Source organism: Malania oleifera, chromosome 7 (assembly GCF_029873635.1).
Source record: "Malania oleifera isolate guangnan ecotype guangnan chromosome 7, ASM2987363v1, whole genome shotgun sequence".
NCBI classification, from domain to species: Eukaryota; Viridiplantae; Streptophyta; class Magnoliopsida; order Santalales; family Ximeniaceae; genus Malania; species Malania oleifera.
This window is the reverse complement of record NC_080423.1, coordinates 17,120,615-17,144,137: the sequence shown is the minus strand read 5'-3', so window position 1 is coordinate 17,144,137 and position 23,523 is coordinate 17,120,615. Positions and strand designations below refer to the sequence as shown.

General features: G+C 35.3%; 1 protein-coding gene across 1 annotated transcript in view; it reads left to right on the top strand.

Moving 5' to 3' along the window:
- The first annotated feature begins 991 nt into the window (after window positions 1-991).
- LOC131160495 (uncharacterized) overlaps window positions 992-23,523 on the top strand; it is a 45,978-nt gene continuing 23,446 nt past the window's right edge. Inside the window, exons 1-5 of the mRNA XM_058116255.1 lie at window positions 992-1,147; window positions 10,731-10,830; window positions 10,960-11,049; window positions 11,148-11,259; window positions 11,753-11,780. Of these exons, the coding sequence (XP_057972238.1) occupies window positions 10,765-10,830; window positions 10,960-11,049; window positions 11,148-11,259; window positions 11,753-11,780 (296 nt within the window). The 5' untranslated portion in view covers window positions 992-1,147; window positions 10,731-10,764. The remainder of the gene's footprint in view (window positions 1,148-10,730; window positions 10,831-10,959; window positions 11,050-11,147; window positions 11,260-11,752; window positions 11,781-23,523) is intronic.

The window sequence follows — 23,523 nt, the reverse complement described above, 5'->3', positions numbered from 1 at the left end:
GATTTGAAGCTAAAATCATGATCCAATGCGAAAGATACGCTACTCCAAAGTTAGAAAAGTTATCATAAGACTCAGGAGTGGGGGACAACTAATGTGATGCATAATTGAAACATTGACTTAGAAGCGATTGAAGATGAAACACTAAAATCTAGGTCTTAAAGGCACCAATTAATTGGAATTAATGGGAAGCATATTACATTCAATTTCCCTTCTTAAAGACCCCCAAGTCAAAATGTAATCTCCATTGATCTTAATGATTTCTTATAAACGAGGTGTGAATAAGGGAGAGCTTACATGCTTATAAAAGGGATCACACAAGCCAGGTTAGACATATTACTTTCTATAAATTTGATGTCCTTATCATATAATTTCCTTTCAATTTCCCTAACTTAAGTATCAGAATCATCCCCCAAAATACGCCCCAAGACATAAGCCTTTTTTCTTTATTTCTCGTAGGTGATTGGAGTTGCGATTGATCTAGTTAATCATGCTAAATTTTAGCAGCAATAAATACAAATATTAAATTTTTTTTTTTTGTAATTAGTTAGAAAATTAAAAATTAGAAAATGGAAAAATGAGCCCTAAGATGATGTTTGGATTTCGGACATTAGATTTAAATTTGAATGAATTTGGACAAATTTTAATACGATTTTACGCGAAGACATATCCAAATTTAATGCAACTCCAAATTTGAGGTCGTTCCAAAAATAGGGCAATGGTTTTTTAATTAAATCATGAGAGTTTGTATGTAAATTTCCTTATACATTATTAGATCTAAACTAAATTACAAGCACATTTACTAATAAAATAAATACTAATATTATGCATTTGGGTGCATAAATTTGGACCCAAGATTTGAATTTAAATGTATTTAAACAAATATTAATATAACTTTATATTAAAATTTATTCAAATTTAAGAAAAAATCAAATCTAAAATCTTCCCAAATAATATTATTCATTAATTACTAATTTACTTAAAAAGAGATTTTAAATTTAAGTAATGGAGGACATTGGAAGAAGGAGAAAAGCCCCGCTTGCTCTGCCTTTTCTCTCGTCGGGGCGAACATACGCACGCACGGACGCGCTCGCTGCCGCTTGTTGCCGTTGACGCTGCTGCTCTTGCTCTTTGCCCGCTGTTTGTTGAGGTCTTCTTCTTCTTCTTCTTATTTTAATCTGTTTTCAAGACCAAAATTTAAGAACAAAATCGATGTAATATGTCAAGGATTTACCTTCTTTTGCTTGGGAAACAAGAAAAATCATGCGATTTACACAGTTAACCTACGAGAGAGAGCGATAAAGAGAGTGTGTGTGTGTGTGAGTATGTTAATGAGATCGGCAGTCCCAGTTACATCCGTGAATGGAAGCAGAGCAATGAGCTTTTCCCACTCTTGCAGTCTATGTCGTGCTCTGCTAGTCTGCTTTTTTCCCGTGCAAGCACAATCTCTTCAGTCTTCTCCTCTCTCCTCAAGTATGGTTCTTGAGGACTTGGTACAACTTGCCGGCAGGTGCTCGGTCATTGTGTCTTTTGCCTTTTAGTGTCGCGCTAGTACACATACTAACCCACAAAGTCCTACTATGGGCAGTGTGATACCCTTCAAGAACAACCTTATGTCTGGGAAAGTGAGCGGTTATCTTTTTCTGTTTGAATTTAACTCTATCTTAACCGAGAAATCAAGACCCAAAAACAAGGGTTTCTTATGTTTTAGAAACTTCACTGCGTTTTGTCTTTTGTAAGTTGTTTCCAGGAGGATGTGGAATAGTTTAGGGTTTTTAATTACAGTTCCATAGTTTTAGGAATTAATAATTTCAAGGGTTCAGGGCCTAGAGAAGGTTTCGTATATTAAGCTTAACTCCAACAATTTCTTTGTCCTCAACACGCCTTAATTGAATTTCCAGGAATTAGTCACTTCAACATTCTTCGATGCGGGTATCCCAAGTACAAAGGAGATGGATATTTGTTGTCCCAACCATTTTTGTTAGTCTCGATCCCACATTAGCAATTGGACTTTTTTTTCTGTTTTTTTTGGTGTGTTTTAGACATTTTCATCTATAGTTTTTGTGCTCAAAATTTGTGTTTATATTTTCAAGTTAAAAAGTAATTGTGGAATTGAGTCTTTTATTGCTATTTTTTTGACAAGTCTTGGGCTTTTTAATATCTGGCCTGTAGATTTTGTTCTAGTGTGCGATTATGCACATTGAGATTAAAAGAACTGATGATCATTGGTCTTGATTTGAAAAACTGTAACAAACCATTTTTTTAAAATAAAATTTTATAAGCTGTTTAAATTTCTATGGCAAACAAACGTTAAAAAATTGTTTAAATGAGTGAAATTAAAAGTTGAATGGTTTTACATTGTCTCTTGCCTATGCGTGTGCTTTTTTAAATGATGAAATTTGTGCTGTTCTATTAGATTAGTATATGTTTATGATCCTTTAATGTATGTGGATGTGGTAGAATCAACGTGCAAATATAGAAAGATCTATTGTGCACACCATGGTTTTAAAACCTTGACTAGTGATCAACTTGATAAAGGCATAGGGTCGGTCAAACTATTGGGTCAAACTGGTAATGCGAGCATTATATTATTAATATGTAATATGTATGGATCTTATTTTTAATAATATTTTTACAAAAGAAAAATTTATACCATTACATATAATAATTATAAAAATGTTAATTAAAATCATATTTATATTTGTCCAATTAAAGCCAAAAACAATCACTAGCATGCTATAAGCTATGTTAAATAAAATTTGAACTACTTTTCTTATTTTTTATAAAAAACTAGCAAAGAACCATTCGATGCATGGGATCTTTGATTTCAAAATTTATTAAGCATTATGTAATAAAAATATAATTGCATACTATTAGAAAATATTTGATTTAAAATTTCTAATACTATAAAGCGAATTATCCCTTTCGTGTTTTTTTTTCTAAAATATCAAATTTATCCATGTAATTACTCGTAATTATCTCAAAATACCACTATAACTATCTATAATTATCCCAAAATACTCTTATGGTTATGTCAAATTTATCCCTATAAGTATACAAAATATCTCAAAATATCCTTTTAATTATCCATAATTTTCCTAAAATGTCCTTATAATTTTTAAAAAACCTTTATAATAAATATAACATTTAAAAATAAAATATATTTTAACTATTAATTATTTTCTTTATAATTTTTAGAAATTTTAAAATTAAAAGCCATGAAACATGCACATTTTGAACACCCATGACTAGCTAGTATAACAATAAAATAAATTGTAAATGTTTATAGTTTATTTTTTATATTTGTTATTCCATTTACTCATTCAATTTGATTAATCAATATGCTACCCCTATCGAAAGCTTTACAAACACAGTATCACTAATTCAAAGTGTTGGCTTTTTTTGTGTTCTACGCAATAAGAGTAGTGCTGCGATTTCCAACCAAACATCACACTTTTATTTATCGACTGCTATATATGATTGTATCATACACAGTATATATACAAGACCGCAGGTAAATAAAAGTGTGATATCTAGGAGGTAAGCATAACATTTCTGATCACAGGAGCCTAGTTGGTTTTGGTTTGTAAATTTGTCAGACTACTAACAACACCATTACTAAAATATATTGTTATCAGATTGTCAAGTAATAGTGTGTAGCTTAAAATTTATGTGATTTTGAATGAGTAATACAAAATTAAATTTATCTATTCAGGAAATCTTTAAAAAAAAAATTGTAATTATTTTATCATGTACTACATGACAATTTTTACCCTTTTAACTTTTTATTTTGCATGTAAAAAAGTTAGAAAAAGAGGGGTAAATTTGTCATTTCATTGAAAAAATCAAGTTTGAGATTGTCATTTGAAAATCTGGAGTGTCAATGGTATTTTTTTGGAGTGCCAATAGTTTTTCCCTTTGAAAAGAGCCCAACAAATAAATGATTTAAATTGTGTGAACCCTGATCAATAATAAGTTAAAGACAAAAGGGAAGTGAGTGTAATAAATGTATATTTTGAATTGTATGGTTATTATAATAAATATATTATTTATTTATTTAATTAGTTAAAAAAGTCTTGATTGCTTCTTTTAATTTAATTTAATTTTTAATTCAAAATACCAAAAATTAGGATTGAGATTTTGGTGGCCATAGAGAGCCCCTTTGTTTTGCTTATATATATATATATATTCTTTGAAATTTATTATTATTTTGAATTAAAAATAATTATTTGGCTGGTGTGTATGCGTATTTATAGATATACTAGTCATATTTAAAGAAGGTTCAGATATATGTTATATACTCCAAAATTAAACATAAGCCTATTAGTGTCTTGGTGTTAAGATGCTGAGTATTTGATATAGGTCCTAGTTTCAAATCCCCGCGCATGCACTTTCACCAACATTTGTTTTTAAAGCAAAGGGTCTGGGTTTTCAAACCATGGTGCACACACACGTCGTATTCGCAACACTTAATTGTTGCTTACAACCTTTTTGCAAATTGAAAATTTGGAGTAAAAATAGTGAAAACTGAAAAAAAAAAAAAATTTTAAAAGAGACACGTGAGCTTTAAGACATTTACGTGGCGTTTGGTTTGCGGAATCAGGGATGGAATGGAATCGAAATTCAAGCTTTGATTCCCATTCCCATGCTTGGTTTCAAAAAGTGCAGAATACGTTCCAAATAGAATCTTGGTTCCTTAAATGGAATTGCTATTCCAGGCCAAATGGGCGGGAATTGCTATTCATTGCCCAAATTTGTTTCAACATTTTTTACTTTGCTAAAATTCCCTTACCCTATGTTTGGGATTATGGATTTGGGGCTTTGGAGAACATAACCTAGGAGAGCCACCCAGGGTATTTGATAAATTCACTGACTGCCATAAATTCGCATTACAAGTGAAAGCATTAATGCTAGAAAATTATTATTAATTCATCTATTAGAATTCAGGCTAGTGCATCCCTTGTTATAAGCTCCATAATTACTAATTCTAGTAGGATTCAACTTACTTGGGAAGCAAGGAACTTCTGAAACCGACCATGATTTGGCTTAAAATTCCATAGTTAGACAACTAGGCTCACTAGGGACTCTTAATTACTCTCAAAATAACCGACCATATAACTAAAAATTATGAAATTTGCTACTCTACCCTTTATAAAATTACTAGTCTGCCGCTACGATCCTGGAATGTTGCCAAGGCGCTAGAGAGGCTGATGCACGATGTTCTTTGGTTGGGTTCTGGGAAGAGAAAGAGAGATCTTCTAGCTAAGAGGTTGTTAGAAGACCCAAATTTGAAGAGGGACTGGGGCTTGACAACGTGGTATCCAAAGAACATCATCTAATTGGTAAATGGTGCTGGAAGTGAATTTTCAATGGCATAAGGTGATTTATAGTAAAATGGGCTCCATTGAAATGGGTGGGAGACTAGAGGAAGTAGCTTATTTCTCTTACATGCCCTTGGAAGTTCGTGTCCCGACGTGTTAGTTTTTTTCCTTTCATGCGCTTCAAAGTGGGGAATGGCAACAAGGTTCATTTTTGGAAGGATGTTTGGGTGGGTGAGGACTCTTTGGAGCTGAAGATGTCTTGTTTTTTTAAGCATTCTTCTCTCCACAAGCACCTATTAGTTCATTCTTTATTTATTTATTTATTTATTATTATTAATTTGGGGAAGGGAGGCTGTCGACTTCCATTTTTTCATGAATCTCAATGGAAGAGAGATTGATGAGCTTACCACCTTTCTTTTTGCATTGGATTGCTTTGTTCCTTATAAAAGTATGAGAGATTTTAGGAGGGTGATTCACTGGGGCTGTTCTCTTCAAAATCTTTTTTTTTTACCTCACATTTTTCAAAAACCCTTTCTCCCAACTTTTTTTCTTGGAGCCATTCGTTTGGAAGGCTAGGGTTCCTTCGAAGATTCAGATTTTCATCTGGCTTGTGATTTTGAAAATAGGATTAATATGTGCGATATGTTACATATGAGAAAAACAAAAAAGAAGGTCCTACGTTTCCCTTAGTCTTGACATGTGCATGTTGTGCTTTGAGTCCAACAAGACAAGCACTCACCTTTTTCCACATTGTAAGATGGCATCACATCTTTGGGATGCTCTTTTCTCTTTCTTCGGTGAAGCTTGGGTGGTGCCTTAGAACGTGGGAGATCTTTTGCATTCTTTTGAGCAGTGCAGTAAGTGGTATATTATAGACTCTGTGAGAACTTTCAAGGTTCGCACAGCTTGTCTTTGTTTATTATTATGGGATGGAGTGGTTTTATTCGATTTTTTTTGGGCCCTATTAATTTTTTTTTTTGGTTTTTTTCCCGGGACCTGCAGAGGGGGGGGGGAGTGGGTGTTTATTGTTGCCCGAACTTTCAAAGGGATTGGAAGGTTATTGTAATATTTGATTGTTTGCTAATTGTTCTTACCCCTTGTCCTCATCCTTTTTTGTTTCAGTCCTTCATAAAATTTTCTCTTAAACTTTTTTTCGTCATTACTAACTTTTTCTAAAAAGAAAATCTCTTCTGGATTTTGAAGTACCTCGATTTCTTCCCCTAAATATAAAAGCGTCATACACATTTTTCACCAATATATATATAAGTATATTCCTAACATTCCACATTTTAGAGCATGTGCTGTACTGTGATGGCATGATCCCATTCCTGTTCTATAAACCCAAATGTTGTGTGTTCTAGGTGACATTGCTCTCACTGCTGTCTGCTTTTGATCCTATTCTCTTTTTATCTGATGATAGGTTTTCTTTTTGTAATATTCTCACTATTTTACACATTTTGAGTTAATTTCTGGGCTTAAGATTATTGTTGGTAAGTGTGTTCTAGCTGCTACTAATTCCATAACTAGGCATGCCTTTCTTCAATTCCCCTGCATTTTTTTTTTTCATCTCTGTTTTAAGATTCTAGTTGGGGTTTGTTAGTTTTACTGTAATCCCAAGAGGGGGGGTGAATTGGTATTTTAAAAATTAATCCCCTAGGTCAATCCACTAGCAGCAGTATTACACCAGCCTAAGGTCAATCTAGTGCATATAAAATAAATCAGTATATATATTTAGCGGAAATTAATCTGTACAAGTAATTTAATTAATCATGCACAACAAAACAGTAAATAGAGACGACACCAGAAATGTTATCGAGGTTTGGCAAACTGCCTACGTTCCCGCCTTGGCTCACCAACATAAGGATTACACTATGGGCTCACTTAATGGGTGGAGCGGTACCTAAATACAACTAGGTCAATTAGCATAGGGCTGACCTCAACCTACACAACCAATCCTTCCGGGTTAGATTAACGCCCCCTCAGGCCACACCTGGAATACAACAGTATTTCAATTCAAATCGGGTACAGTGATTGTGCTTTCTAATCAAGCAGATATGTAGCAATGACAATCAATCAAATGCACATCAACAATATAGGAATTGTAAGCTCGGTAATGTGATTATGTGCAAACAACACTCAGTAATGTATAATCTCAAATATGCACAAGAGTGTTCAAACAAGCTATTCTTTGAAACAAGATATAACAAATCTTAATATTAGATTAGGTTTTCAAAGATGTTGGTAAGAATATTCAAACAAATTCAAAAGTACTTTCCTCAATATAATAAGCACAAGAGACGTTTGAAATCAAGCTTGTAAAATATTTTGCACACAAAAATATCACTTAAGGAATCTTGCAATAACAATGCAAAGACCCTCAAGCTAATGAGTTTTCTCCACACTAGATTTATCAAGTTAAATCTGTGGATGAACTCTTGCTTAACTCTCAAAATCAAATGCAATCAACAACAACACAAGTGAGAGTTTTAAGCAATCTAAAATAGAGCACTAGCACATTTAGGAACTCTCACAATACTTGGATGATCAAAGGAATGAGTGTATGAGAGTATTTGGAAGTAGTATGGGCAAAATAGGCTTTGTAAATTTGAGAGAGTGTTTTGCTAATGATCTTGCTAATCAACCCCTAATCAAGATAAATGAATGAGTATATATAGACAAGGGAAAAAAATTAGCCGTTGGGGACACGTTGGTAATTTTCAAAATTGTTTTAATTAAGTTTAAAACATTAACCCCTCATTTAGCCTTAATTACCCGTGGTAAAATTAAGCCAACCCGAGTCTTTCGGTTGACCGAACTTATAGCTCGGTCGCTCAAATAGACACAATGGAAAAAGCAGATTTTCCATGTTTGGGTGCCCAAATATATATTCGGGTGGCTGAACCAGGTGATTTTCCAAACCGCTCGAGGTTTAGTCGCCTGTTCCTGAGTTCGGTAGCCCGAAGCTTTTCTAAACGTAAATGTTCGGTAGCCCGAACTATTGGGAAAAGTTCAAATAGGATTTTGATTGACCGAGGAAGATGTGCTCTTTTGAGTTCGGTCGTCTGAAGTCAAGTCAACGTGCTGACTTTTCAACTGTTCGGTCGACTAAGGCAAATATACTTACCAAGTTCGGTCGCCCGAAACCTCATGGTTTTTGGGTTAAAGTCCTATATTCATGAGCATTCAAGTGTGAGGACCTAAGAGCCATTCTAGGGTCATTTTGAGCTTACAATTACCTACATGCATGACATGCAGAGATTATTACAGACCCATTCGAAATGAAATTAATATAGACCCAATGATATTACAACAAATGAAATATATGTCGGGTCTTCATAATTCTTCAAGTTGCTGCATGCTATCAATGTGATCCAGTTAGAATGATCCTGCACCCAAACTTAAAAGTCATCAAATACGAAGAGTACTTGTCACTATCAAAACCGAGAATGACCTATAAGGTCAACAGGGTTGCTACCTGGTAGTAGACTTGAGAGGATCATGAGAGATTCTCTTTCATTGGGTTGTGCAAGAGGAGGGATTTTCTTGTTAGTTGGGAGATTCTTTGTAGGTCTAAGGAAGAGGGGGGTTGGGTCTTGGTAATTGGTGCCCAAAAACAATGCTTTGTTGGGAAAGTGGTTGTTTTCCTTTGGAAACTAATTCTCTTTGGCAATAGGGATGTAAATGGATTTGGGTTGGTGGAATTCATCAATCCTTGATGGATTTGAGGTAGTAAATGGGGGTTTTATTTTTCTGCCTCGAATCTGTGTTACCCTAATAAGCCATGCTAATATTATGACTTGCGGCAATCCACTTAATACACACATATAAAGTATGAAGTTTTATTAGAAGGATAAAAGCCTAGTGCCTTAAATACTAAGTAAACATTTCTACAACTAGGGGTGTATACGAGTTGAGTCGACACAGTAAAATACGTGAACTTGTCTTGACTCGAAAATGTTCCTCTCAAAACTCGAGTCGAATTCAATTGATTTCAAAATTGTTAAACTTGAACTTCACTTGGCCACTAGTTCATAAAACTCGAGCCTGACTTGATTATAAATTAATATTATATATCTATAAATATATATAGTATATATATAATATTAAATATATTTATAAAATATATGTTATATAGCATAAATAATATAAAAATAATAAAATAAAAAAGCGCGATTAGGTTTGAAACTTGACTTGAGTACTATTACTGAGTTCTATTTCAACTCATTAAAATACTCGAGTAGCTTGAACTTGACTCAGACTCAATCAACTCGAGTTCGAGTCGAGTCCAAGTAGATCATGAGTAAGCTTGGCTCACTTACACCCCTATCTACAACAGTAGCAACAACGACAACAACAACAACAACAACAAACCAAGTCTTAAGTCCTACTTGGTGGGGTCGGCTACATGAATCCTTTTTGCTAATTGACATGATCGTGGGCAATTGCCTTCGACAATTTGAGGGCTATTTACCCCTTCTACTACCACTAACTAGTTCTCCTCCTCACCAGTGCACTAGTTGGGCAGTTGGCCTACATTGCAGATGCACAAACCATTTGAGACACCCTCCTTTTTTCTTATGTTCTACAGGTGCTATGCCTAACTTACCCCAAATATGTGTTCATTCCTTAGTTTTAAAATATTTTTGAATATCTTACCATGCTATTTTGCTAAATACAAAAAGATCCCTGCCTAAAATCGATAATTGCAACTGTGTTGTTAAAACCCACTTCAAGGTATCGCAGAACCCATGAAACAGTGCAAAGAACCCTACTTCCTCCTCTCTCTCTCTCTCCAGAGCAGTCGCTCCCTCTGTTGATCTAGCTGTAGTTCCTTCCAGTGGCATTTCCATAAGCAACTTTGTCAGCTGCATTTCAGGCTCTCTCTCTGGGCCTTGGTTGCTCTCTCTTTCCACACTTAAACATCGATTTACAGTTGAAAATTTCTATTTTCCCCATTAGTTTGATGAGATTTTGTTGCTCCCATTGTAGGATGTGTGGCTGCAAGTTATCTTTTCTGCATCGGTAGGTCTTGTCATCTCCTCATCTGTGTCATCTTCTCTGCTTTGTCAAGACTCATCCCTATCTGTGTTTCTCTCTCTCTTTAGTCGCGCGGCCTCTTGTTCTCTGTGTGTTTAATTGTGATTATTTCTAATTTTGGTTCATTAAAATTCTTATATAGTATACTGTTTGGCTTTTTCTTGGCGGTATCAATTTGACAAAATTGATTCTGCATCTTGTCATTTAGACGGAGATTTACTTGAAAGAATGAGTTATGATAGATTTTCCTGTTTTGATCAATTGTTGTTTGTGGTTTTCTCATACAACTTATAAAATTTTGTAATTGGATGATATTGGCCCAAAATTTAGCACAAGCTAAGCATCAGAACTTCTTCCTTCTTTGTGTGTGTGCAGGGATTTTACTTTCAGAGCCCTGACATAGGAATAAATGAAGGTCAAGACAATATCTCGTTCTACAGATGAATTTACTCGTGAACGAAGCCAGGATCTCCAGGTGGTTTGTTTGGCCTTGACAAGACTCTCTTTCTGTCTTCCATATCTACTTTTGATGTTCTGAAGATTATGTATGTTCTCTCAGTGGCTCTCTAAAAATTGTATTTTTGTGCAATTGATTTTTCATTAGAGGTTGTCTCGGAACTATGACCCACAACTTAGACCTCAAGAGAAGGCAGTGGAGTATGTGCGAGCTGTAAATGCAGCTAAATTGGAGAAGGTTACTCCTTTTAGTTTTATTTGGGAACTTGGTTTTTTGGTTGTGTTGTTATATTATTTTCTTTTGTAGTTGCTGATTATTTTTGTTTGGGTACATAGATTCATGCGAGACCGTTTATTGGGGCAATGGATGCACATGTGGATGCCATCTCCTGTATGGCAAAGAACCCAAATCACTTGAAAGGAATTTTTTCTGGTTCAATGGATGGAGGTACTTTAGTATGTCTTTTATTTAATTATTCTTTTTTTCATCAAAGATGAATTACATTATTCTTGACGATAATTTATTTGAGTTTTTGAAAGCATATTAAATGTTTTGAATTTTTCATACTTGTATTGCTCTAATTAATTTTACATATTAAAAGGGAATGTTTATTATATTTATCTAGTTTGTAGTGCAGTAGTTTCGTTGGTCTCTTTTGGTTGTATGGTCCTCCAATAAACTTTATTTTTGTTGCTTAGTGTATTAGGAGTGTTGCATTGTTTTGCAAACGTGGTATTTATTGTTACCTCATTCGACATTTGCTGTTATTTTTTTGATCTTGTGGCACATATCATTACATAGCTGCTCCGTTGCATTGTATATTTTAGATATTGCCCTTCCTAGACCCCTAATGGTGTACAAGCCTCGTGCATTGCCTGTTAATGGTTTGTAGCATTTATAAGTTTTATAATATTCTTTCTGTTTTGGGTTTGTTTTGCAGATATTCGTCTTTGGGATATAGCTTCCAGGTAACCCCTGGCAGTTCCAAATTATTTTGTTTTTGTTTGTAAGAATCCAGGAAGATTTGTATCATAGGATGTTCCCACTTTTCATTTGAAAGATATATTTAGCTTTCTTGAAATTGAATGCACAGAAAAGCCGAAGCACACATAGTATGTACAATTTATACAATGGAAAGAACCATAAAAGCCAATTTCCTCTTTTCCTTTGTATTAGGGGTTGGATGTTTGCAGTGTGTGTGCAGATAGAACATTTGAAAAAGGTGAAACTAAAAGGAAATTAATGTTGAGTGATTTTAAGCAGTACAAATGTGAGTCTGCAACTTATGAGCAATTGTTTTTATTATTATATTCGTTATCCTTCTCTGCGGAAAAGGATCAAAGAGTATGCTTGATGATCTATTACGAAAAATTGAAGAGACGAAGGAAGAGGCCAAAGGTCTTGCCTTTATATAGCACACTAGCACTGACTGTATGATTTCTTTTTGTTCTGTTTATTTATTTTTATTTTTTTTGTTTTTTTTAAAGGAGTGTCTTTTAAAAGAGTGAAGAAAGTATAAAAGATGAGTATTGAAAGAGAAACTTGTACAAATATCACAGGATTTTTTTTAAAAATCCCATATGCCTATTTTTGATATCCCGTGTACATGTAGTTGTAAATTTTCTGAATGATTTGTTTTTTATAAAAAAAGTTATAAATGACATTGGAACCTAAATGTGGGTTAAAATCTCGCTTTGGATATGTTTCTTTTCTTGATTTTAAATCTCAGTTTGCTCCAAGTTGAGCAATCCATTTTCTTGGTAGAAAAAGCAATTTATAGAGAAAAATGATGACACCAAAAAAAAAAAAAATAACCCCTTCTTGAAAGAAAAAAATTACCAAAGAGTCACCCTCCAATCCCTTTGCAGATTATCTATAGTTTTATATTACATATAATTGTACATGTGTGTTAAGGATGTGAAGCGTTGTGTTTGCCTAAATTATCGTCACATGTTGAGTTTTTTAATACTAAATACTGTTACATGGGCCCACTTTGATTACAGTATTGTATTGACAAGAATATTCTTGTTCTTTGAATTTGTTTATGTTATCACATGCGTCGTGTTTGCCTAAATTATCATCACATGTTAAGTTCTTTAATACTAAAAAACTTTTTTATGGGCCCACTTTGATTACAGTATTGTATTGACAAGAATATTCTTGTTCTTTAAATTTGTTTGTACTATCATGAGCTTTGGACCTTTTGAACATATGATTACACTGCCAAACCCTTGACGTGGTCTTCATCCTCTATACGTTCCTCAAAACCATCCACATGGCAAAAAACACAGAGACTGCCCCAAAATATACCCTCGTCTCATGAATCTCATCATCTATAACTTAACTCCTGCATATTCACACCAAATTACCAAAAGTCATTATTATCATCCATCTTCTTGTTTGGGCTTACAATGACCAGTGATAATTCCCCAAATTTGTCATATCCTTTTCTTCCCAGTAGTTGCACCACGCACTTCCATAATTTTAGACTTATGTAGACACCATGACTATTGACTACCACTAAATCACTTTCAACGAAAATCAGTCTCTTGTCTACTCCTTCCTTGCCTTTGTTGGTTGTTCATTGTTGTCATCATTGGATAATCATATTTTCATAGGAAAATTGCACATTAATTGAATCAGTGATGTGCTGAACTTCAGGAGGCTAATTTTTCATTGTAATAAAAAAGCTAGTGCAAAGAAATCAAAAGGGTCATGAGCTTAATATGCCAAAACAACTCAAAATTGGAGCTTTCAACTTATTTTACTGCAGAATGAATTTAATCCCACATAAGTTCTCAACTAAAAAGGCGAAAGAGACAAAATCAACTTCACAGTGAAGAAATATGCATCAAAAACAATTGAAAGAAATTTCTTCGATTTTTTGAAAACTTTGCTGTGGGTAAACAATTGCAAAAAAATTGTGAGTTGAGGAAAATACTGAAAGGGGATTTTTATTTAAAAAATCTGAAAGGATTTCATTAGATTAGCCTTAAATATATTTGGTGATTGCAGGCGCGTTTATGTGAACCATCATATTAGGCTTTGCTATTACGTTGAAACTAAGTTGGAGAATGATTTTCTGAAGTTGCTTGATATCAGATAGACATTTTTTATTAAGATTAAATTGCACAGTTGTTCCCAAACTAGTACCATGTTTCATACTCATCGCCCACCATCAGTCCCAAACATTCAAAATATTTTCAATTTCATTCCACTGTTAGTCTCAATTGGGATTTTGGACGAAATTAGAATTTTGAATACTGACACGGCTCCAGACTAGCCGATTTGATCAAATTGAGAACTGGCCACTTTCTGAGTCAGGTTGAGTAACACATTTCATAAGTCCTGATAAAATCAGGAATAAACTGGCGGACTGTCTGATTAATATAAATTTGAGCTGTTTTCTTTTAAATCCATTAATATTAGCATTTTACATTTATTCACAAAAGGAATAACATTCAACTTTATAATTTTACTTTATGAAGTTCAAACTTTGAAGTTTCATTTTACTTTTTTTAAATAGATTATTTAACTTTATAAATATTGAAGTATGTTTTATTTGTTTGAAGATGTATTTTTAGTCATTTAATTTGCATAAAATGCATATAACAATTATTTTGTAGTGTTATGATTATTTAGACATTTTCTGACATATTAGTACTTTTTATTTTTTTTTCCTTTTCATATTTTTTTATAATTTTTGAAATATTAATATAATTTTGTGGTCACGCTGATGTCACTTGATTGCTTCTTGGACTGGTCAATCTGGTTTTCAAAACATTGGATGGAATCCCCACTGGCATGGAGTAAGTCGCACCCCATTAGTCCCCAAACTATTGGCTGAGTTTTGCACTTGACCCCAACAATTTCAATAGTTTGAGATTATTGGTGGGGCAAATCAGAGTTTGAGGATGAGTACGGAACTTAGTCTAGTTCGGGGCTGATGCAACTTACCTCAACTGCCTCTGTGGAGTTCTCTCCGAAATCTGCAGAGACTAAGGACAGGACAAAATTGAACACCATTTTGAAATTTTGGGGGCTGATGCTGAAATTGAAGTTTGGGATGAGTAAGAACCAGGGGTTGTAGTTGGGGGGCTATTGGTAATTTTGTATTTTTTGCAATTCACCCTTTTTTTTCAAACATTTGCTTGGAATTTGCTTCACAATGTTTTGCTATCTGGGTGATTTCTGCTGGTTATAGCTGATTTTTATGGTTTTTGTTAGACTACCACCTTACCTAAAAGCTTAACCTGTTAGGTTGTGGGCTAACAATGTATACCAAGCTTTAACACCCCCCCACATGTGCAGCCTGACAGCATGTGGAAAGATAAACATGCAATAAATAACACCTCATTACTACCACTTTACCTAAAAGCTTAAGCTATTAGGTTGTGCGCCAACTATGTATACCAAGCTTTAAAAGTTCTCAACATTCTTTTGAAGCCAAGAAGAAATTAATAACTTAGAATGTGTGGCTAATGGATCATTTTTCATCCTCTGAATCTGTGGTGAAGACATCTTGTGTAGTTGTGTGTTGTTGGGAAGTGGCTAGTTCTCTTGGGTTCTTTAGCAAATGAGGTTATTTTGGTCAAGAACATTTGAGTGGGGGTTGTCTTCCTTGGAGTGCTATGGTAAGGGTGAATGGAGCGTGGAAGTGCCTTTTGTCTAAAATGGTTATGGAATGAAAGAGGTTGTTTTTTGTGCTGAGAAAGGATTAAGGAATTTGTCTGGTTTAAATCTTAATGTATACTGGAGGTCATTTGCATCGGCATGGTGGGATTTCTTTCAAGCTTTGAAAAAGGTGTATCTTGGTGCAATGAGACTGCTGTAGTGAGTAATCGCGTGTTCTAGTGTTGTTGCAGTTGTAGTTCAACAAAGATCAAAGGAATTGTTGGTGCAGAAAATGGGGATTGATATGGTGGAAAATGCAATGTCTTTTGTGGATTATCAAAGGGCATATCTTTTGCCAATATATGCTCTGGTAGCAGGCGAATTTGAATTTTTCTTGTGCAAAGGTTGTGCATGACCATAGTGTTCTTGAGAAAAAACTGCAGATGTTTTAGTTGTTGAACGGTGGGACTCTAATTGCTGCAGGGTTATGGCAGATTTGATGAGGTTTGTCGAAGGAGTTATCATGGAAATAATTTTAATTAGGGAGAGGTGGCTCCATTATGTAAGTCATATGGGCTTTGTGCATGAATGGGTCTTATTGGCCTTGGATTTTGAAGGAGAATAAAACGAAAGGGACCGTCAATTTGGGCTAAAAGGGTGTTGAGTGCTAACAATGGGTACTGGCAGAGGTGTGGTTTAAAGAGGGGTTGGAAAACAATGAAAGGGTAAGACCCGCTTGGGAGGGGTCTCTAAAGGGTTGCGAACAGTAGTCTGAAGGTTGAATGATTGAGTTTTGCATGGATGAGGACTTTCAGCCAGCCCGATTGCCTCTAAACTTGATAACTTGCTGCAGATGGTGATCAAAGGCGTCAGAGGTTGGTAAATCTGTTAATGTAGTTTCTAAAAGTGTTCCATTGAGTATAATGGGGATTGAAATTTATTAGAGTCTGCAAGTGGTGATTCAAAAGTCCAAAATATTTTTAGATTACTTCAGGTAAAAGCTTAAGTTGTTAGGATGTGGGCCAACAATGTAAATCAAACTTTAACACTCCCTTGCACGTGCAGCCCGACAGCATGTGGAGAGATAAACATGCGATGGATTACACCCATTACAGGGAATACAATAATTTTTTAAAACCACATAATAAAAATGCGGGCAATGTGACTGGAACCCCGGACCTCCTGGTAACCAGCTCTGGTACCATGTTTGATTACTACTTTACCTAAAAGCTTAAGCTGTTAGGTTGTGGGCCAATAATGCATATCAAGCTTTAATAGTTCTATTGCTTCAGGTGAGGCTTCAGGTGGGGATTCTGTTCCTATGGTGGATTATGAGTTCATTGACTTGAGGGTTGGTTTAGGGGGCTGATAGGGATATATCTCATGAGGGGAAGACTGTTGTCAGTGTTGTGATGATGACTACTGTGGAAAATTCTCCTGTCTGATTGGTTTGTAGACAAGGATGGTGATTTGAAAGCATGAGTGAATTGGAGGGGATTGTTGCTTGATTAGCTTATGACAAACTATCAAGAATGGTTTCAGAGATGAATTGGTTTCTGCCGAAATCTGAGGCAAAATGAGGGTTCTTGCTCAGGTGCAGTGAACTTGCGCGTAGTGGGAGAGGGAGACTCTATACCTGGGAGGACTTCTGTTAATGCTCAGGTTGGTGTTTGCCATTTGAATGTAGGGGCAGATCATCCTGATATTGTAGTTGAGGAGGGTTCTTTGGCTATCTGTATGATGTTTCCTCTAACACTTCGCATTTGTTGCAAGTCTTTATAATGTCATTGGGTATTTTGCTAAGGAAGATCAGGGTTCTAAGCATTTTAAGAAATTCTTCCTATTTGAGAAAACTTGTCTAATTTATTTAATATACCTTTGTGCCAGAGGGAGGATGCTAATGAGGGAGGAGTTATTCCCATTAGTCCTCTGGGGGTAAGTAAGACAACTGAGACCCCCAAGGCCTTTTGAAGGGGATGTGTATTAAGTTGGTAATTTATTTAGGTAAAAGAGGTTAAATATTTTTTTTTTCTTCTTAAGTTGATGTTAGAAGGTTAAGGATAGAGATTTTCATTCATCCTTCTCAGAGGACAGTGGGGGGATTTTAAATCTATGGGATGCTAGTTTGTTTTCTAGTGTTGAGTGTCTCGATTGATTTTTTCTCATAGCCTGTGTTGCTGAAGTTAGAATGAAAGGTCAATGTTGGTTTACATTTTTGTATGGTCCCACTAGACCTACTTTTGTTGTCTGTTTTGGATGAGTTATATGCTGTGTTTGGGTTTTATTTTGTTGGTGGAGTGTTCGGGGGGATTTTAACATCATTGAATTTATGATTGTGAAAAATGGGTGTTAGGTTCTCTTTGTGTATGATAGAGTTTTGATAATTTTATTAGGGAATGTGGATTAAGAGCTTCCTTTGGAGAACTTTTTGTTCTCCTGGTCTGTAGGAGGGGTGAGCATGGTCACTTGTCATTTATATAGGACTTTATTCAATGAGAAATTGGAGGATGAATTTCTTGGTCTTACACAAGAAGTGTTATCTAGACTAGTCTCTGACATTTTCCAATTATGTTGAATTCTAGGAAAGCTAACTGGGCCCCCACCTCATTCGGTTTGAGAATATGTGGTTATACCATCATTCTTTTCGTTCTTTAGTCGAGGGACTTAGGGTGAGTGTTTGTTGTGGGAAGGGAGGACTTTTAGGTTTGTGCAAAAACTTAAAAGGAGTGAAAGAGGCTTTAAAAGAAATTGAATTTAGTGCGTTTGGGGATATTAGATTGAACAAGGCTGGTATTTTGGGTGATTTGGATGAGCTGGATTGAAAAAGATGTAGTAAAGGGGCTTTATAGAAATGCCTCCAATTGGACCAGTCCAGATGTTCGTCTTTGGACGCTCAATAAAAATGGCTGCTTCACTGTCACCTCTTTCTACGAACAGCTTGACAGCACCTCTGAGGCCAGATCTGATTTACCTTGGAAAAGCCATCTGAAAAACACCTACGCCAGCCAAAAATTGCTTTGTTGGCTTGGGAGGCAACTTTGAATAGGATTTTCAGTCTCAATGAACTTCATTGAAGGGTTTCACCTTGGTCAATAAATGTTTTTGTTGCAAAGAATATGCTGAAAAAGTGGACCACTTTCTGCTTCATTGCCGCTGGACCAGGATTATTTAGAATCTCACCACTGCTCTTTTGGGACAGCACCGAGTAACTGCTGAATCCACAGGAAAGGAAACCTGTGGGCTTGCAAGGGTATTTCTACGAATGGAGAAGGAAAAAAGCCTTGTCTTTGATTCCTCTATCTTGTGGATTGTGTGGAGAAAAAGAAGTGCAAGAACTTTTGAAGGAACATCTACCTCTCTGACAATCCTCAAGGATAGATGGCTTACTACTCTTGCAAGCTGGTTCAGTGGGGCAGTACATACTGGAAATGCATTAAGTTTTGATCTCTTGGATACACAGTCACACTGTCAATCCATCTTTTTGTTGTCTCTCTCTTTTCATGTTTTTATGTGGGTGGCACCCTCTTGGTGCACTTCTTATGAATTTTCTCTTTGCTGACAACTTTAACCCCTTTACCTCTATCCTTTCCCTCAAAATCGATAGACATCTCAGATTTTTCAACTCTTTCAAAACTTTATCCCCCTTAATAGACAAAAACTTTGAGTTTCTCTCCCGATGGACGATAACTTTAAACCCATCTTCTCCAAGAATGCTTGGGGATCTTGCTAGTTGCTCTCAACCCCCAGAAAGCTAAAAGAAATGACCCCTCCCTATTGGCCATTAGTAATCTCCCTTTGGAACAAAAGTGTATTTGATAACTTTGACTTATTTCTTGGAAATGGGAGGATACCTTTACTGAAGTTAGAACTTCCTGAATATTGCTTAGGATTTTCCGTTGTGGAGTACCTTGCAATTTTCTTATGACACCCAGCAACACTTGAAGAAAATGAGGGGACATGATTATACAGGATGGTTTCCAAAGTTCCTTCCTCAACTATAGCCTCCTGCTGGTCAATGTCTCCCTTCAAATGGTGAACACCAACCTGTATGTTCTTATAGGTCCTTCAAGGTCCATCGTGTACCCCTAAAAAGAGGACTTTTAAACTCACTGGGCTCAAACATCTTGCAGCTTATTATTATTATACAACAACACCAACAGCAACAACAACAAAACCAAGCCTTAGGTCCCACTAGGTGGGGTTGGCTATATGAATCCTCTTCTGCCAATTTATGTGATCAGGGACCATTTCTTTTGACAAATTCAGGGCTATTAAACCCTTACTCACTATCTTATTCCAAGTTATTTTAGGTCTACCCCTATCCCTTCTATTGCCCCCCACAGTAACTAATTCACTTTTCCTCACTGGCGCACTATGTGACCTACTCTGTAAGTGCCCAAACTATTTGAGTCATCCCCCCCTTATCTTATATTCTATAGGAGCTACACCTAATTTACCATGAATATGTTCATTCCTTAATTTATCTTTTAGTGTTATACCACTCATCCATCTAAGTATTCTCATCTTGACAACTTTTACTTTTGGGTATTTTGTTTCTTCGTTGCCTAACATTCTGATCCATATAGCATAGCTGGTTTTATAGCGGTCCTATAAAACTTCCCTTTTAATTTTAAGGGTATTCTATGATCACAAAGCACACTTGAAGTACTTTTCCATTTTACCCAACTTGCTTTAACTCTATGCATTACATCATCTTCAATTTCTCCTTCAACTTGCATAATAGATCCAAGGCATCGAGATCTACAAGTGCTTTTTATTTCTTCATCATTAGGTTTAACTTCGCCTCCAATATTCCTCCTACCATTAGTGAAATTACATTTCGTATATTCTGTCTTATTTCTACTCATCCTAAAGCCTCTAAATCCCAAAGTTTCTCTCCATAATTCTAACGTAGCCTCTACTCCGCTCCTAGTTTCATCAATCAATACAATATCATCTTCAAACAATATACACTAGGGAACCTCATTTTGAATACTCTTAGTTAGTTGGTCCATCACTAAAGCAAAAAGATAAGGGCTCAAAGCAGATCCTTGATGTACACTTATGATGATTGGAAATTATCTAGTTTCTCCGTCTATAGTCCTTACACTAGTCATTACTCCATCGTACATATTCTTAATGACATCAGTATACCTACTAAATACACATTTTTTTTTTCAACCCACCATAGAACTTCCTTAGGTACCCTATCATATGATTTCTCTAAGTCAATAAATACCATATGCAAGTCCCTTTTCTTTTTCCTAAACTTTTCCATTAATCTTCTTAAAAGATATATAGCTTCTCCCAGGCATAAAACCAAGTTGATTTTCTGAGACCTTCGTTTCTAGCTTTAATCTTTGTTCAACTGCCCTTTTCCACAGTTTCATCGTATGACTCATAAGTTTAATTCCACAATAATTATTACAATTTTGAATATCTCTTTATTTTTGTAAAGTTTTTCCTCCATTCATTTGACATTTTCTTAGTTTTTATAATTGTATAAAATAAATTAGTTAACAATATAATCTTGTTTTCACCTAAGCATTTCCAAACTTCAATTGAGATGTTATCCGGTCCTATAGCTTTTCCATTTTTCATTTTTTTAGTGCAAACTTAACTTCATTGACTCCAATTTTGCAAATAAATCTCATATTTTTAGTCTTTTTCTCATTTGTCAATTCTAAGTTTAAGCCTTCTATTTGGTTTTCATTAAACAACTTACTAAAGTAACTTCGCCATCTATCTTTTATGTCTTCGTCCTTAACCAAGAAAATATCATCTTCAATTTTTATACATTTTACATTTCTTAAGTCCTTACTCTCCCTTTCTCTAGCTTTAGCAAGTTTAAATATATCTATTTTCCCTTTTTTGTATCTAATCTATCATACAAACTATTAAATGATTTGTGTTTAGCTTCACTAATGGCCTTTTTTTGCATCTTTTCTCACCTCTTATACTTTCAAAGTTATCCATGTTTCTACATTTTTGCGACGTTTTATACCAAATTCTTTTTGTCTTTACGACTTTTTGGACATCTTTATCCCACCACGAAATTTCTTTGCTATTTAAGAATCTTTCCCTTGATTTACCTGAAATCACTTTTGCTATCTTTTTAATAGAGCTAGCTAATCTACTCCAAAGAGTATTTGTATCGATCCCATCCTCTATAGACCACTCCCCATCTTTGATAATTTTATCTTTAAATTTTATTATATTTTCTCCCTTTAAGTTCCACCACCTAGTTCTCTTACACTAGTTTATTTTATTCGTTTTCTTCCATTTTATATATATATATATATATATATATCTAACATTAAGACTCTATGTTGTGTGGTTAGGCTTTCACCTGGAATAACTTTACAATCCTTGCATGATAAAAGATCTACTCTCCTAGTTAAAAAAAAATCCATTTGACTTCTATTTTGTCTACTTTTAAAGTTTATTAAGTGTTCTTCTCTCTTCTTAAAAGCAAGTATTCATTATAATAAAATCATATGACATAACGAAGTCTAAGATCATCTGCCCAAGCTCATTTTGTCTCTATATTCATATCCTCTATGTATCCTCTCATAACCTTTATTATCCCTTCCAACGTGTTCATTCAGATCTCCTCCTATGAATATTTTCTTAGTCCCTACTATCCATATCTTCCCATAATTGTCTCTTAAGATTTTCTGCTAAGCCTACTTGAGGAGCATAAGTACTAATGATATTTATTATCTGTTGGCCTAATACCATCTTGATTTTTATAATTCTATCTTCAACTTTGTTTACATCAACAATGCTATCTTTTAAGTTTTTGTCTACAATAATTCCTACTCCATTCTTATGTTTTTCTATTGTAGTGTACAAAAGCTTAAATCCTAATTTATCTTTCTCCCCCACCCATTTTCTTTTGTAGTGTACAAAAGCTTAAATCATAATTCGTCTTTATCCCCCACCCACTTAGTTTCTTGTAGGCAAATTATATTACTTTTTCTTCTAATCATTGTGTCCACGATCTCCATGCTTTTACCTGTAAGTGTCCCTATATTCCAAGTTGCTAATCTAATCCTAGTTTCCTGAAGTAGCTTCTTTACCTGCCCACGTCTAGAATGATGCAAAAACCCTCTCATATTTGACGTCGTACCTTGGCGCCAACAAGGCGCGTCACTTCAGGGCGACGACCTAGTCTACCCTCGCCCACTTTTCGCTACACCTGAGTGATACAAGTGCAACGCGTTGCTCGTAGGGGATGCCTTAGCCAATATTCGGTAAGGATTCATATCATAGTGATCTGACAAAATTTACGCTGACTGTCAGCTACCTAATGTAACCCTCCTCATTTACCGGGTTTGGGACCGGCTGTGTGTGAAAAAATTAGGACATTAAGTGCATCACAAGCGGCATTAGCTTATTATTATTATTATTATTTATGAATCATCATCAGTTTCAATGTCTTTGTCATTAAACCCATTACCCACCATCAATTGATCAATTAGTAGTCCCTTATTGAACTCAGTAGAAATCTCAAACTTATCATCTTCCTCATCACAGCATAGATTCCTCCCCACTGCCATCACTATCCCAGCCTTCCCATTGTCACAAACTCCCTTACCCAGCCCTCCCTTCATATCCCCTAAATCATTAAAGCCACCTTCGAAATCAACATGTAAGCCAACTTCTTAATCATTAGGATTCTGCTCACTGTCCCCTTTATCAAAATCATTAAAGTCACCTTCCAAATCATTAAAGCTACCTTACGATTTTGAAGCATCATCCTCGGTCAAAATTCCTTCTTTTTCGTCATCACGTTGCTTCAACTGTGGAACGTATCTCTCTGCTGTGAAAACCACACATTCCCCTTGCTGCCACTCTCACTGTCTCCCTTCTTAACCCACAAACTGGCTGGCCTTCTTTTATAATCCTGAGTATCTAGCTTTTTAATAAAACCACTAGCCCCTAGGCTCATTACGGTGATGTTGATTAGTGAAAAGACCCAGTCTGGTACCCCTACTCATTGTGCTGCAATGAAATCTCTGAGACATGGATGCCCTATTGTTTGCAGTATCTCTCCAGATCCCTAGAACCCGGCAATTCCCTGCCGACAAAATT